General features: G+C 48.2%; 1 protein-coding gene across 6 annotated transcripts in view; it reads left to right on the plus strand.

The window, feature by feature from the left end:
* SGSM2 (small G protein signaling modulator 2) overlaps positions 1-16,074 on the plus strand; it is a 38,363-nt gene extending 22,289 nt beyond the window's left edge. The window contains exons 9-24 of one of the 6 annotated variants that reach the window (XM_066201852.1): positions 187-254; positions 610-773; positions 1,260-1,389; positions 2,763-2,897; positions 5,464-5,614; positions 6,153-6,217; positions 6,600-6,745; positions 7,155-7,283; positions 9,820-10,002; positions 10,337-10,711; positions 11,382-11,506; positions 11,939-12,021; positions 12,488-12,597; positions 12,956-13,052; positions 13,826-13,993; positions 14,289-16,074. In XM_066201852.1, the coding sequence (XP_066057949.1) occupies positions 187-254; positions 610-773; positions 1,260-1,389; positions 2,763-2,897; positions 5,464-5,614; positions 6,153-6,217; positions 6,600-6,745; positions 7,155-7,283; positions 9,820-10,002; positions 10,337-10,711; positions 11,382-11,506; positions 11,939-12,021; positions 12,488-12,597; positions 12,956-13,052; positions 13,826-13,993; positions 14,289-14,377 (2,218 nt within the window). In that variant the 3' untranslated portion in view covers positions 14,378-16,074. The other 5 variants (XM_066201855.1, XM_066201853.1, XM_066201854.1 and 2 more) reach the window with 5 other exon arrangements.
* The last annotated feature ends 405 nt before the right edge of the window (positions 16,075-16,479 follow it).

Below are 16,479 nucleotides of genomic sequence, written 5' to 3' on the forward strand. Positions count from 1 at the left end.
TACCAGAATATCCAGTGTGGAGAAACTAGCTTTCCTTTGCCATTTACTTGACTAATAATTTACTCTAATTGATCAAATTTAATAGGAAGTTGTTAGCATAGCAGAGTCTTTCTATCAGGTGCTTGGAACTGCTAGCATTCCTGAATAAGGAAAAATAATGTTTCCTGCACTTTCCTTCCCTTTTAGTGTTTATTGGGACTACGCATTGATTGTGCCACTGAGCCAGATCGTCTGCATCCACTGCCATCAGCAACGTAAGCATAACCCTTAAGCATATATTCCTTAAAAATACATAAACAGGAGAGCCATTTGAATGATTGCTTTTCCTTCCGCAGTGTCGGGAACACCTCTGATTAGTTCTGGCTTGTGGGAATGAATGGTAAAATCTCCAGCTGATAGAGGATGACAGCTGTATGAGGCTTTCATAGTTGCTTGTATCTTGAGTTTCTTCAGGACTAAAGGGCTGATATCATCCTTAGATCACACTGTGCCTTACAAAGGTTTATTTATCTGCTTAGAGATGATCCCAAATAAAATTTACTTAGAAGGTAAGAGCAGAAAACTGAGGCTGTGATGTAACAGTGTGGACTCCCCTTGTCCTCCTTGCAGCAGAAAGCAGATGGACATTAGTGCTGGTGAGTCAGGATGGGACCCAGAGGCCTCCGCTGCACTTCCCCCAAGGAGGGCACCTCCTCGCCTTCCTGTCCTGTCTGGAGAATGGGCTCCTGCCCCGTGGCCAGCTGGAGCCCCCGCTGTGGTCCCAGCAGGGCAAGGTACTGCTCTTCCTGGTGAGCTCTTGGGTGAGGCTGGTGCAGGGTCTGGGCACTGACCTCCAGCTGCTTTATGGTAAACTAGGATGCAGAGTAACTCCATTTAGTCCAGTTTGCTTCTTACGCACGTGGTCTGTAAAAGCTGTTCATACCTCCATTACCCCACTGAGCGATGAGCTGGAATCTGCTGTTGCATCAACAAACCCGCACAATAGCAGTGAGACTCAGATGGACTGGACAGAGCTGCTGCCAGAGGCTTGGGGTGCCCAGCTCCCGGAGATGACAAGAAAAGGCTGGTTTATAGCACACAGAAAAGTAGTATGAAGTACCCCTAAACCACCAGCTATATATGACTCCACTGTTTTCTCCCTCACCTCCTCCCAACATTGAAAGTGTGGAGATTTAAAACACCAGAGGTCTGCAGTACTTAGTTTGTTGTACTCTGTTAGTCACTCATAGCTGAATGTATGGAATTATTATTTTCTCTAGGGCAAGGTGTTTCCAAAGCTTCGAAAACGGAACAGCAACAAATCGGTGGACCTGGAAGAGATGCCAGCTGAGGACACATCCACAGACTATGTCTTCAGAATTATTTATCCTGGACACAAGCATGATAACAGTAAGTGCCTCTGTTCTGCTTTGTTCGAAAAAAAAAACCAAAACCAAACCAAATTAAAAACCAAATCAGGCATCTGAGAAAATCTTGAAGTAATATCCTGGGAAGTACCTGCAGGTGACAAGCCACGTTTTTGTAAGGGGCTAAAAACCCCAAACCTCTAATAAATTCCACTGAGAGATAATTGGTACAGGTACAGCTTATGTTTCCTTGATGCAGTGAGACTTACTATTTTAGTGGAAATGGAGTCGAGGTGGGGAATCTTATATTTACTCTCTATTTTACAGAGGAAGTTTTCAAAATACTCCCCTGGGCTTGCAAACTGAGACTGAAACAAAAAAGATTGCTTGACTAGCCAAGAGCAGTTTTGCTCCTGAAGTGAGGATATTTTTACTGGCCACAATGCTTGTTCATAGTGTTGTTGTTAGGAAAAAAACCCAACCATAAACTCTTAAAAGTACCCCAAGAACTCCCTGGGCTAAGTTTTCCTGGCTTGGAAGCACCAACTTAACAATGGATAAATAAAGGCCCTTCCAAGGAAACGAAATGAATTCCCAAACACCAAACCACCTCATGTCATAAGTGAATACAAATTTCTTACATGCAAGAAGGCATTTGAGCTAGTTCTCAAGCAGCATGTTCAGTTTTATTCCCCTTGGCAAAGAAGCAAGAATTTCCTGGGAAGATCAGACCCTAGAGTTTACAGGGGAGTTCCTGCTCATTCTGGGACTTAGTGCAGCTGAGAAAGCAGGAGTCTCCTCTGCAGCCTCCTGGGCCTGGGCCACAGTCCTGGCTGGGCTTTGCCAGGGCTCCTGCGCTGGCACAGGTAAGTGCATGCACACACCAGCACAGCACCTCGTGCTTGGCCTGGTGAAGAGGCTGCAGAGCCCGGGGGCTCGTGGGCAGGAGCTGCAGGTCCTGTGCCAGGCAGGAACTCTGCCTGTCTGCAGAGCCACACACCGCTGGGAGTGAGGGGTTACTGTCCAGATGCATCTGGCACAGGTTTCAGAGAAGGGGCCACAGCATTGCTAAGGGCACAGTGAAGGACAGAAGCTAGCTGGAGCCTAGAATTCCCTGGAGCTTTGCTCAAAAGCATACTTGGCTGCTGCAGGCTGGCACTGGGATCTTTTCCCCTTGCCATAGTGTGCCAAGTGTGTCTCACAGCCTGTGCACACTCAAAGGCTGGTCTGAGTTTGGTGGAGCATGCTTTGTTTCTGTAACAAACTCAGTTTTCACACCCATTTACAAGAGCTTGTGCCCTCGAGCAGAGGACACGATTCAGGTCCTTTGTCTTTGCTGACCATGTCCTTTTGAGCTTTCCCACAGCATTGAGTTCTTTCTTCTTATGCTCCTCTTTCACTATTTTCTTTGAGCAGTAACTATTAACTACCACCACTTAGCTGCCAGCCGCTCTACCTCTGTTGACGATGATGAGGAGGAGGAAGATAAGCTACACGCAATGCTATCAATGATCTGCTCTCGGAACCTCACAGCTCCTAATAGGATGAAAGGTTTTTATCCTCCTCCCCCTGTGTCCCAGAGCTCTCTTGCAGCTCCTTCCACTGATGCATACAACAGTGTTGGCATTATTACAGGGACAGATATTTCATTTATGCCACGAGACCGGAGATGGAGGTGACTGTGCAGAGGCCGGGAATGGGCTCACAGCCCATGGGGAGTGGGAACAGCATCTTCCTTGTCCCTTGATGTGTGTGCTGCTGAGCAGCAAACCTCCTGTCCTGTGGGGCTTCCTGCCCCACCTCCCTAAAGGCTGGAGACTAGGGCAGGTTCTCAGGAGAGAAGGAGGGAGTGTAACAGCTCTGTGATCTCACAGATGAGGTAGCAGAGTATGCAGAGGAGGCTGTGTGGAGATGCAGGGCCTGTTGAGGTCAGTGCTTTCATTCCACTTGCATCCATGGGCTGGGTGGGCTTCAGAGGATCAGCTCTGAGCTCCACCACCCTCCATGAATTTGTCATCTATTTCTTCATATTATTTAAGCCAGTATTCTCAAGACGTCTGTGCATTTGGCATCCAGTAGTTTAGCTCTGAATTCTGAGAAGTGCTTGCTTTTGTACCCTGGACTGGTGGGACTGACTGCAAGAGACAATAATTGCCCTGCATCTCTGTACAACGCTGAAGTTCTGGGTTAGACCAGGGTATGAACAGGTGTTCTAAGGAGAGCCTCAATTCTTCCAGACTGCCCACACACTTATCCCAAGGGAGCAGCCCCTGGAAGTGGATAAAGCCCAGCCCTAGTTAATACAGAGTTCTTGGAAGGCATGGAAGGAAAGAAGTTCCGAAAATAGTGTTCCCCTTGAAAAAAGACGTTGTAGGAAGTTTCAGTGTGTCCTAACTGATTGTGCCTGGAAGTGGGCAAAAGTGGGAAGGAGAACATTTAAGTGCCACATACACGTTAAGCATAAGGAACACAATTCAGTCTTTAGTCAGCTGATAGAACATGTAAGTTATCCCACTAGAATGGCTGTCAGGTGTCTGCTTTTGGTTATTTAATCTCGGAGGGGAGGGTAGAGTTAGGGATGTGTCTGGGAATAGCCTGGCTGGGCTGCTGTCTCTCCAGCAGCCCCATCCCATAATGACAACACTGTTGTAGCAGGTTTGCCAGCCATCTGCTTTGACATTTTGCAACATGCTCGACTTTTGCATGTAGCTGAAGTTACAGCTAACACCACTACAGTTAAATAAAAGATGCTGTTCACTCTAATTCTTCACTAATTCAGGTACCTTTCATCTGAATCTTTAGGTTCTGTGGGGTTCTTTCCTTGTTTCTCTAAAAACCAGAATAAAAAATTAAAACTAAAAAACCCAATTTTCCTGTCTACAGAAGGGAGGCAAAAACTAATCTAAAAATGTTTATCCAGTGGTTTTTATTTGAACCCAATAAGAAGCTGCAATAAAGACTGGGTCGTTCAGCTCCTTCCTGAAGAATTAAGGTGAAGAGCATTTTTGCATCACACTTTGTTTTGTGAAGTGAAACACACATGACTTGCTTCCGCATGAGCCTGTGCTTTTTCTGTTAACAAATGGGTTTACTCCACTCCTCCCTCACCTCTGCCCACTTTCTAATAGGCACTCCTAAAATGCTTTGTGCTACCTTGATTTAAAATGCATGAGATGGTTTGGAATTGCCCCCCCCACCACTCAACAAATACCTGTTCTAAAAGCACGGCCCAGGGGACTGGATTTTGCTTGTAACTGTTAATTTAGTGGCATACTTTATGACATACATTATTGTATTTGCCTTAATTTTAATCATGGGTGAGCTGAAAGGCCAGTTATTTATTATAAACCAAAAACCCCACGAGTTCAAATGCCAGCTGGGAAGGCTGAAGAGCTGAGGCCAAGCTTTCTGAAGGGAACTGCTGATTTTTTGAGTTGCCTTGGTGAAGCTGGTTAAAAAGGCAGATAGATGTGGTGGAGCAGGGATAACTCAGGAAGCTGCATTGTACAGGTGGACCACATACTCCTGTAGAGAGTATCCTTTTATAAATATAGTGTGGACATTAGCAGGACTGGAACTGTCCTTCTGTGCTCTAAGTATTTTAGGATCTGGTTCTGAGGGGGAAAGAAGCATCTTCTGAAAGTAACTGACTCAGTCTGCCTTAATTTCTTTTGTGCTCCAGCTTTCAATCTGGCTGGACCAACACTTCCGTGGCTGGTTTCAGGAACTGCAAAATGAATTTCTGAGGCCTGAACTAAATAGAAGGTTGGGCTAGATGATCTCTTCTGGCCATAAATAACATCTCCATAGTATTACACAAGAACCAGTTTATTAGTTTCTGCAGCACCCTTTTCTCTGTTCTCTTGAAACGTGAACTGGGATGTGCATGGGCGAGAGAGGGGCAAATGGTGAAGGGGTTTGGCTTCCTGGGAAGGGACCCTGCACAGCATGCTGCAGGCCCAGAGCAGTGATTCTGAGGATGCTGCTCTCCCGTTTCTGGAACCAAGGTTCAGAGCCTGTTGAGAAGTGAAGCATGAACCGCCAGGATGCACAGAAGGAGGAGGGGGAGAGAAGGGAAAAGGCTGACGTCCCGCTGTCTTGTTTGGTTTTTCCGCAGACACCAGTGAGATGATAGAGATGCAAGGCTTTGGGACAAACCTGCTGTCGTGGCAGCTGGAGCACTGCAGCCAGGGCTCCTCCTGTATCTCCTGTTCCATGGGCAGCTCTCCCTACGACATTCCCAGCTGCTGCAACTGCATCCACGACCGGTGAGCAACCTCAGAGCTTACCTGGGGACTGTGCATGCCACAGGTAAAAGCAGGAAGGTTTGAGTGGCTGCAGCACTCAAGACAAAGAGTAACAATTTTCAAGTAGTTTCTACCATAAAAAGATTAATTTAGGCGGCAAGGAATTTATTTATTAAAACTAACCTATTAAACTATGCTCAAGTCACATTTTGATAGAAAAATTGCATCTAGTTCATTTGTCTAGTGTAAAATACTTCAGCTCTGGGAATGTTATCTTTAACAAGTCATTAACAATTGAACGAAGGGCAACAGTTCAATTTGACACAGACCTCTGCAGTGCACCTGTAGCAATTGTGGCTGTGTGGAAATTGGTCTGGGGCCAAAATGTTGGTGGGGGAAATGCTTTAATAAGTGAAGTTTGTTATTACTGTGTCCTTCAACTAAATAAATCTTGGTGCAGAGAAAAAATTGCTGTGTGCAGGACACAGGGATCGGCATGAAATTCCCGATGCTCTCTGTCCTCACCACCTGCTCTTGTCCTCTTGATGCCTGTCCACAGAACTCCACTAAAGATGTTGTGTGAAAGCATGAAGAGGCAGATCATTTCCAGAGCCTTTTATGGATGTAAGTGAAGCTTCTTATATCTGGCCCATGTGGTATCCATATGCTTGTCTAAACAACATGGGATGCCTGGCTTAGAAAGCAGTCTGACCCTAAATGTAGGGCAGTAGGGTGGATGTGATGTGCCAGGATTTCAGTATTTGTGAGTTTTGCGGCTGGCAGTGGGAGGAGTGATGCACAGTGAAGACAGAATGTAGTTTCATGTGGCAGCGTAACAGACGTGGCTGCTGCTGGTCCATGTCTGATCTGTTTAACCTCTGGCTGTGCTGTAATTGCTCGTTCTCACACGGTGCGGAGCGAGCTCAGAGCAGGCAGGGCTGTCCCGGGGGGCTCCCAGCGGCCCGAGGCAGGGCTGTGGCTGAGCTGCCCCTCGGTGTCCCCGCAGGGCTGGCGCACTGCCGGCACCTGTCCACGGTGCGCACGCACCTCTCGGCGCTGGTCAACCACAGCATCGTGCCCCCCGACAGACCCGCCTGCGCCGCCGCCGGCCTCACCAAGGAGGTCTGGAGCAAGTACCAGAAGGACAAGAAGGTCAGTGACACGGCCCCTCAATGTCCCTGCACGGGCTGCACACGCTGCTGCTCTGGGCACGGAACCACCTGCCGTGGGCCCCGAGAAACATTAAAGGGTCACTTCTCAGCCAGTGAGAGAGTCAGTTCTTACAATCCCTTCTCTCCTTTGCTTCTCTGATGATGGCAAAGGTATAAATTATCAAAGCAACTGATCTATTCGAATTTAGATTATGTTCATGGAAGGCATGACAGCCTACATTAGACTGGATTTCAGCTAAGGCCCTGAAGGCTTGAATCGAGCTGCAGAATTTATTTCGTGTCCTGCATGTATTTCACTGTCTCCGTACTCAGTGTGAAGCGTCTGTGAGTGTACCTGAGTTAAATACAGATGTATTGCCTTCAACACCTCTTTCTCCTGGCCTCTGTAGAACTACAAGGAACTGGAATTACTAAGAAGAGTTTACTATGGTGGGGTCCAGCATGAGATTCGGAAGGAAGTGTGGCCATTCTTGTTAGGTCACTACAAATTTGGCATGGCCAAGAAGGAGATGGACCAGGTAAGCCATAGCTTCTGTGGAACCTGAATTACGTTTGCAGAGTGGGTTTTGTTTTCTGAATAGCAGCTGTTGGTCTTTATTACTGTGTAATATTCCCAAGGGAAAAACACTACTGAAAACATTAGTAACACGTGCTAGCAGAGGGGTTTTGATACCATGTTTTAATGTCTGAATGTCACTAAATGAGAGTTTTTTCTTTCTTGAAGTCAGGGAACCTGCATTCAGCTCTGCCTGTGGCGTGCACGTGCCCTGAGCACACCCTGTGTCTGCAAATTTGTCACTTGTAAAATGGGGAGACATTGTCGCTGGGATGGGAGTTTTACTCACCCCTCTTTTATATGGTGTGTTAGCTGAATTACACTTCACACTGCTCCTTGAACTAACTGCCTTTTCTCCGTGGTACTGCATCAGCATGCATGGATTTCTGCTGGCACTGGGAACTGCCCAGAGGGACCCTCTGGAGTTAGTGTGTGGTGGTAAAACATTGCTTTTCTTTGACATCACCCAAAGATTGGCTGAACTGGATGGAACAGTAATGAGCTTTGGCCTGGAATATAATTAACACATTAATCTGCTTTTCAGTTAGTGTTATTACCAGAGAGGTAGCACTCATGCAGTAGCTGATTCTGTTCTGGATTAAATTGATAAGGAGTGGTTTATATATCAAAACATTTGGCATTTGCTAACTCCCAATTACTTTACGTGCCAAGGTGTAATTTATATCCCTGTGAGCACCTGCAGAGCAGAAGGGCAGCCTGACCTCGAGCCTTGCCATGGACAAATCAGTGTCTTGCAAATGGGGCACTTTATAAGCAGCTCCCTTTTTACTAAACATTGCTGAGACAATTTGAGTTGTTTTCCTCCCAGTAATCTTCAAAAGCCAATTCTGAACACAGATGGAGAAACAGAGCCCTTCACTGTTCAGACTGGGTCACAGTCCAGATTCTCCCCCCAGTCATCTTAGTAGATATTTATTACAGATTTTCTGGGTGTAGTGTGTACATCAGGAGTGTTCTACTGAGCACTGCTCTATTCTTTTTTTCATCTCAGATTTTCAAGAAAGGCAGGATATTGGAGGTTTCTTGCATAGACTGCATTTTGCTGTCTCTGATGTCCACAGGTATATGAACTATTGGATTTATGATCCATGTGTAGAAATAAAAAGTATGTGTGAAAATGAACAAACGGACCCAAATGCTTAGTTTTTAGAGTGGGAAATATGAAGCCATCTCTCATGGATGCTAGCCCCATCTCCAAAGGGCACGTGCATTTGTGCAGCTAGAACATAGAAGATTTTGCAAGAAGAGATAAATAGTGGAACTTGTATGTATGATAGAAATTACAGTAAATTCATACAGAGATGTCACAAGATAGAAAAGATCTGATCTGCAGAACACGGGCTCCTACAGATTTTGCTCCCTGGGTTTGTACCCTGTTAACCCAGGGGTACTCCGAACTTACCTGGAATTGTCATGAGCTACTCAACGCCAGTAGTAAACAGGAGTAATAACTGACTCCTCAAAGGAATGGGCTGTTGGAGACTGAAGGTTACACTGAATGTAGGAGTCTGTTAAATGAGTGACACGGAAACAGTCATAACACCTGCACGTACAGGAAACTCATCGTGTCCTTAACTGAAGTCATTGCAGGTGATTTATCATCTTTGTCTTCTGGTGGTATTTTTGCACTCCCAGATGTGGCTGTCCTCCAGCCCTCCACTAACTGTTGTGTTTTATGATTTATGACTCAACAGCTACCTCAAGTGACAAATAGCCTGCAGCTCTTAGCATGAACGCTCGGCTAGCAGCTCAGCCAGCCGAGTGCGGAGCCTGCAGCCAGCTCACAATCGTGGTTTCTCTTCAGCTCTTGACAAGTGACAGAGTAGTGAAATTGCTCCATGTCCCTTAGTAGCTCAGGGGGGTTTCTGAGGCTGTCTTTCAAAAGAGAAAGCCACCAGTGACAAAGATCTGTTTTATTCCTGCGGTGCCCGGTGCAGATCGATTTGGCCATGCACAGTGCAGCCACAGGACGGGGCGGCAGGAGCTGGTGTTCCAAAGTTTCTCCCAGGATCTGACTGCACAGGCTAGTGTTTATAAACGTGTGACCTGGAATTCTTCACAGGGGCTACCTTAGAGCTGGAACAGAGGAGCTGGTGTGATGGAGTTAGGGATGATACAGGTAGAGGCAGCACTTGCTCTGTACATTGCATCTGACACCGTGTGAGTTTTCACGTGACATCTCTTGTTCCATCCTGGGTCACTGTCACAGTGGCCCAGTGCTGTCGATGGTGTATACACCTGCTTTTATGGATCCTTTCTGGTGCCTACAGTGTTATTAATTCTCTGCATTTAATACCCAACACCTGACTACTCCTCTCCAGTCACAAGGATGTGCTGCTGCAGCGAGAGGGCCTCGGCATCCTTTGGGCTTTCAGTCTGAGACCCTGCACCTGCCTTGGACTCTCCCTCCTGTTTCCTCCCAGTGTCAGCGCCTTCTGGCAAGCAGGGCAGTGTCTCAGATGTGTCTGTGCCTGCAGGTGGACGCAGACATTGCTCTGAGGTACCAGAAGGTGATGGCTGAGTGGAAGGCCTGCGAGGTCATTGTGAAGCAGCGAGAGAAGGAGTCTCATTCAGCCACGCTGGCCAAGTTTTCGTCGGGCAGCAGCATTGACAGCCACGTCCAGCGGCTCATCCACAGGGACTCCACCATCAGCAATGATGTAGGTACTCCCTTCCCGCTCACCATCTGGAGTGGGCAGTGCTCAGCATTTGCAGAGGCGCAGCCCTGGGAGGCAGATGGAGGCTGGCACAGCTCCAGAATCCTGGGCGGAGATTGGAGCTGTGGTGTCTCCGTGTTAGAGTGAGGAGCAGGCCTGAATTCTGGATAAGTCTACAGCTGTTCATGCTTAAGGGGCTCTGAGGTTCACCTGCGAAGGCAGATCCCCTCCCAGCAGAGGAACAGCTCTCCAGAGCTCTTCCTTGCAGGCCCTTTAGTCAGACCCAGCAGAGAGCAGATGACCGCTGCTGTTGAAGTGTGCGTTCTGCATGTCACAGGTGTTCATATCTGTGGACGAAACGGACTCGGTGGAGCAGGACCCCAAGGGGCAGGAGGAGCCCGCGCTGACGGCGGCGCCGGCGTCCGCGGCCGCCGAGTTCGACTCGCCCGACTCGGGGCTGCCGTCCTCCAGGAACTACTCGGTGGCCTCGGGGATCCTGTCCAGCATTGACGACGGGCAGGGCGGCTCCTTCGAGGATGGGGCTGAGGAGGAAGGCGGCACTGAGGGGGGAAGGACTGAGCCGGGCACGCCCCGCGTGCAGAGGCCCAAGGCCGGGGCGCTGCAGGCGCAGGACTCTGTCTCGGAGGAGCAGCTGTGTTCCCAGGTGGATTATTTCGTGGATGTCGCCTCTGTCTGCGCTGCGTCCTACACAGTAGGTCACAACTGAAGTGCCATCATCTCTCTGCACAGCATTGCCTTTTTAGCAAACACTGGTACTTTTTCAGATAGGATTTAATGAGAGAGAGTCCCAAACTAGAACTGCAGCTGGTGGGATGTAACTGAGGATTTTTACATCCAAATCTTTTCATGTGGATTTTGAGCTAGATTGGAAATAAGGCAGCAAGAAAAATTGGGTGGGTTTTTTTTTTTTTTAAGTAGGAGGGCAAGACAATCAGTGTGGTACATTTCTAGCAGTTAGAACTTTCCAGGGCCTGGGGATGTGGACAACATACTGCTTGTAAGATTCTAGTGTTATTTAAATCAAGCTAAAACCTCTATCTAGTCACATTGAACCACAGCCTAAATCTAGATTCAAGATGCCACCACCTCTTGCTGTCAAACAGCAGCATAGTTTTTGCTTCTCTCTGCTGAAGTTATTTAGCTGGAAATAGCCATTTGGAGATAGGACAGGCTTGGCATATTTCTCAGTGAAAACAAATGTGTTTTACCTGGCATTTTTGACAGTAATTGAGTTTTTCGATGCCCTCATCTGCTCAGAGTGTAATTGTGCTGTTTCTGGTTTGGTGATTCTCAGAGCAAATCTGCAGAGTCCTGGGAATGCTGTAAACTTGGCAGATCTAACTCAAACTTTTCTGTTCTAGATAGAGTTATTGGACACTGTTGCCTTAAATTTGCACAGAATTGATAAAGATGTCCAGAGATGTGACCGGAATTACTGGTATTTTACTGCTGAGAACCTGGAGAAGCTCCGGAATGTCATGTGCAGGTAATGAGCTTGTAAACCCAACTACTTTCACATTTTTGTCCTAATCCGTAAGATGATCTATAAACTATAATAATAAGCAAATAACAGTCAAATAGAACCCTCACTAATGAATTTAAAACAACTTTCCAGGAGGAACAGGCAGGATGGCAGGTTAGAGCATGGGTCCAAGTTTGGAATGCAGATTTGAGATTTCTCAAGTGACAGACCCTATTTTAGAGAACTGTTCTCTGAATGTACTCTGGGGTTTGGGTTTCTCCTGATCAGGATGATACCTCCATGCTCAGAGGTATCATCCGGGCAGCAAACAGTAAAGGGCTGTGAAATAGTCTGGGAAGTGTCAGAGGGTTCTGAGACTCCCACCTTCAGCAGCTGCTTAGGACTTGTTTCACATATGGAATCAGCCTTCAATACAAGGATTTCTTCTTTCCACAGCTATGTCTGGGAGCACCTAGAAGTTGGTTATGTCCAAGGCATGTGTGACCTCCTGGCTCCTTTGATGGTCATTCTTGACAATGGTAGGAAGGATTTTCCTTTGGGACATGCTGGTGTCCTTAGTGGGGTTTTTCCTTAGGAATGCTGTTTCAGAGGGAGTTGTCTGCATTAACCAGGGCTGGGTCACCAGCAAATCAAACCTGCAGCTCCTGATTTGTGTTTCCTCTACCCGTGGCTGTTGAAATGGCTAACAAGAGTGTCTCGGGGCTGCCCCATCACTGACTTCCAGATTAAATTTTACCAAAGTTAGTAAAATTATTGTGTTTTGGCAGTTCCTGACACTGAAAAGTCAACTGCAGGCTGGATTCTTTGAAACATAACTAGTAAAAATGGTCCACAGTCAGGAACCAACCTCTCTTTCATCTAAATCCTGGGAGTCAGAGAACAGCACAGGGGAAGACCCTGTTTTTCCCAAGCCCTGCAGTTGTATTATTTTGGTTCAAGAAGTCCCACAATTGCCAGCACTGAGTGTCTGCCTTGTCCCTGCAGATCAGCTGGCCTACAGCTGCTTCAGCCACCTGATGAAGAGGATGAGCCAGAACTTCCCCAATGGAGGTGCTATGGACACACACTTCGCCAACATGCGGTCCCTCATCCAGGTGAGTCTGGTGTAAGGGTATCTGCCAGAAGACAAGGCTGTGGCAGAGGCTCAGGACTCACCAGTGAAGGCTGAGAGCTCTGAGGAGTGGGGTTCAGCTGTGACTTCAGAGCTGGGGAGGAGGAGTTGTAAGTGGATCTGAGAGCTGCGGCCTGAGAGCAGAGGTGGAGGCAGAGATGGACGTTTGCCGCTTCACTGAGTCAGGGCACCCACGTCACAGCACTGGCACACACAGCAAAGGGCTCTTCCTGTGCTCAGCAGCTGCTCTGACCACGGGACGAGGAGCACAGTGGGAGTCCAGCACCTCTGACCCTGGCTGCCTTCAGACCACCTCTGATCGCTGATGTTTTCCATTCTAGATTCTGGACTCAGAACTTTTTGAATTGATGCACCAGAATGGAGATTACACTCATTTTTACTTCTGCTATCGCTGGTTCCTGCTGGACTTTAAAAGAGGTAATAATGTTCTGTGCCAGTAGTTTAGAGTTGTGTGGAACTGTAACAGTTCTGTGTTTTGGTGTGAGTGTCTGTCAGGATGGTGAGTGGCAGCTGGGATCACGGGAGGGTTTGTAGCCAGGAAAGGCAATGCAGCTCTGAGATGAAACAGCACTGGAATGAGTCCAGGCTTAGAAAGGGGAGTTGCAAATTCCCGATGATGTAATTGGAGCCGAGTTCCTGCCCAGTGCAAATGCCTGTTTGCTCAAGAAGGTGATCCCACTCCTGTGTAAGCTTTGATGCCTCCTGTCTCACCCCTGTGGTAACAAGGAGCAGCTCAGCCATAGCTCAGGAGCTGCTGCACTTTGGGTGAGGTGCCTTGTACCGTGTGGGAGCACCCCTGGGTGCCAGGATCCCTGCACAAGCACACTCCAGCAGAGTGTAGGTGCTGGCAGGCCCGCTGCAAAGCCAAGATACACCTGGACACACGTTCAGACCTGCAGCCTGTCACACAGCCCTGTAGAACACCCGGGCCTCCCGTGCTGCTCTCATGGTCACTGTGGGTCAGGTTCCTTCCTGGGCTTGGCTCTGCACCACCCCACCTCCAGGCCGTGGTAATTGTTCTTTAAGCCAGTTCTGTGTGCAAGTGACGGGTTGGCTGGAGGAGAGGGGGAGAGGAAAAGGACGCAGCAGGTTCTGTTCATGTCTGAGCGAGGCCTGTAGACATTGGTGAGAGAGAAGGGACATGGTCAGTTCAATAATCAGATGCTCTTGTAATGTTTATTCCCATTCAGAATTGTTGTACGAGGATGTATTTACAGTGTGGGAAGTTATTTGGGCAGCAAAGCACATCTCTTCAGAACATTTTGTCCTTTTCATTGCCTTAGCACTTGTGGAAGTTTATCGAGAGATTATCCGTGATAACAACATGGACTTCACAGATATCATCAAGTTTTTTAATGGTAAGAGCCATTTTGATAAAAGTAACGAGACTTTGCTCCTTCTCCCTTCCTGAGGCTGTCTGGTGCAGTTCTGGTTGTGACAAACCCCTGCTTGTTTTAAGCTCAGAGTCTCAGTGCCGGGTCCTGCACCACGAGGGATTCATCCACTTGTCTTTAATTCTCCAAAACCAACCCCCTGGAACGCCCTGGGATTGCTGCTTGTTACAGTAATTAATTAATGCTAATGGCACATGCATATCAGTGCCAGGGCAGGAAGGTGGTGCGGACAGTTAAGATGTTTGTCTGTGTCTCTTAGAAATGGCTGAGCACCACGATGCTGCGGAGATCCTGAGGATAGCCAGAGACCTCGTCTACAAAGTGCAGACACTGATTGAGAACAAGTGACCATGGACAGGCTGTCCTGGGGCCTCGCTGTGAGCCACGGGACGGAGCATTCCTTGCACTGTAATTCCAAATGGTGTTTTAATTGCATCTTCCATGTAATGTAATAAATAGTGAGGAGACGGTAACAGACTTTTAAAACCCGAACTTCCCTTTCACCAGATGAGGTTGGTATTTGATAGTCCTTGTTACACTCACTTTGTATTTCTAGATGAAATCTTTTTGCATTCTCTGTTTCCCTCTCTAGAAGACATCTGCCTACATCTTTGCGATGTTGAAAGGGGGGATTTGACAAACTGCAACATTTCTGTTTTGACTTACTGCACCTGTAAAGGCTGGATGCACCTTGTGTGCTCTGCCAGAAGCTGCCGTGGAGGCAAGGCTGGGCCCACTGCTGCAAGCACTGGATTGGGTCCTTGGAGGAGCATGGTCCTGGACTCACTGTCTTTGCCTTGAACGTGGAAGAGAATGTGTCTGAGCTCATGCTGCCAAAACATTTGGGTTTGTATTTAGCAGTGATTAAGGCTGATAAGGTTCCTGGCTGGGAAAATGGCCTTAACCTAAATGCCGCAGTTGATGTGAGCAGTGATGAGGTCATGAGCTACAACACCAGTTTGGCCCTGGCTGACTGGCTCACACTGCTCAGTCTCCCTGGCCCACACAGACCTGCCTTTGCCTTGCTCTGCAAACTGACCCTGTGCCCGCTCCCAGCTCCGCCTTGCTCAGGTGAGCAGCTTCAGCCCATGGACAGGACCCTGCTCACGCTGGCAGCTCCTGTTCCCTGTGCTGTGCAGAGCCACGGATTCACATCCCATGGAGAGCAGATGGCAGTGCCAGCCTCCTCCAGATCCCTCACTGCACGCTCCTCCCTGCCCTGCAGAGCTTTCAGGAGGGAGTCTCCATGGACTCGCAGACACAAACCAGACGCTCGTCTGCGAGCAGGATCCGCCCCTGCCAGATGCAGGAGCTGGAATTGCTGGGGGGCTCTGAGCTGCTCCTGCAGCCCCTGCTCAGGTGTGGAGCTCTGTGTGGAGCTCTGTGTGCCCCGGCCCCGTGCCCGGGGAGTGGCAGGGGCTGGGGGGAACCGGGCTCCCACCAGCACTGCACGGGGCAGAACTCTCACCTGTGCTCTACTTGCCTGTTGCTGCTAAGTGGAAGTGTACCTCTGGGTCAGCCAGAGGGAGGGAGGAGGAGGTTCTTGCTCATGGAGTCAGCTGCAGATTCCAGGGATACTTATGAGCCAGGCTCCTGGCACAGAATCCTGCAGCCCCTGCTCCCGGCCCTGCTCCCGGCCGTGTGCAGGTCTGAGCTCATCCCAGCAGTGCCCAGCCTCCACAGCCCCCACGGCTGCTCTGCAGTCCCAAAAGTGCTCCAGGTGTGTCTGTTCACTTGAAAACTGAAAAAGTATTTTTTAAAAGAATGAGAAGAGCGAGAAAAACCTCCAATTCCCAGAGCCCAGGGAGTGATGGATGTACAGATAAGACTGCACTATTTTCCTTTGGTATGTTGGGAATGTTCTGTACAGCTGTTTCACACAAACCCAATCTGTGAACTTTGCTGTATTTGTTAGAACATTCTGTCTGATTGGATTTTATCAATGTTGTGTATTATTTATTTTTGTTGGGAGCAGATTATTCTCTTTATTGCTCAATTATTTATGTTTAAATGTAACTTATGAATAAATACTTATCATCAAGGCATCCTGTGGAGCTCTTTGAGAACAATTTCTCTCCCCCCAAGGTGATTCCAGCAAGGGAACAGGGATGAGGCTGTCTGGGAGGATAGGGTGAGATGTAATTCATGTTTCTCTGATGAGCTGCATGGGCTGTAGTGCTAAAGGCAATAAATAGGTCACCACTAAGTAGACTCCTGAGGTCCCTTAAATTACTTTAAGGGCAGCTTGCATGTACCCACTGGCTGAGCCTGAGCCAGCCCAGGAACAGAAATAGGCTTACAACAAGTGTTAGAGTTTCAGCCTGAAATTTTAGGCCTGATTGTGCTGCAGCTGCATTGAATGCAGCTGAGCTGCCGGACTTCCAGGAGAGATCCTCCTCCATCACTCCCAGTCCTTGTTCAAACCCTTTAAACTCCTCTGGCTGTGTCTT

The sequence above is a fragment of the Chamaea fasciata genome, unplaced genomic scaffold, assembly GCF_029207755.1.
Source record: "Chamaea fasciata isolate MVZ Bird 193981 ecotype frontalis unplaced genomic scaffold, bChaFas1.0.hap1 SCAF_21, whole genome shotgun sequence".
Taxonomy (NCBI): domain Eukaryota; kingdom Metazoa; phylum Chordata; class Aves; order Passeriformes; family Sylviidae; genus Chamaea; species Chamaea fasciata.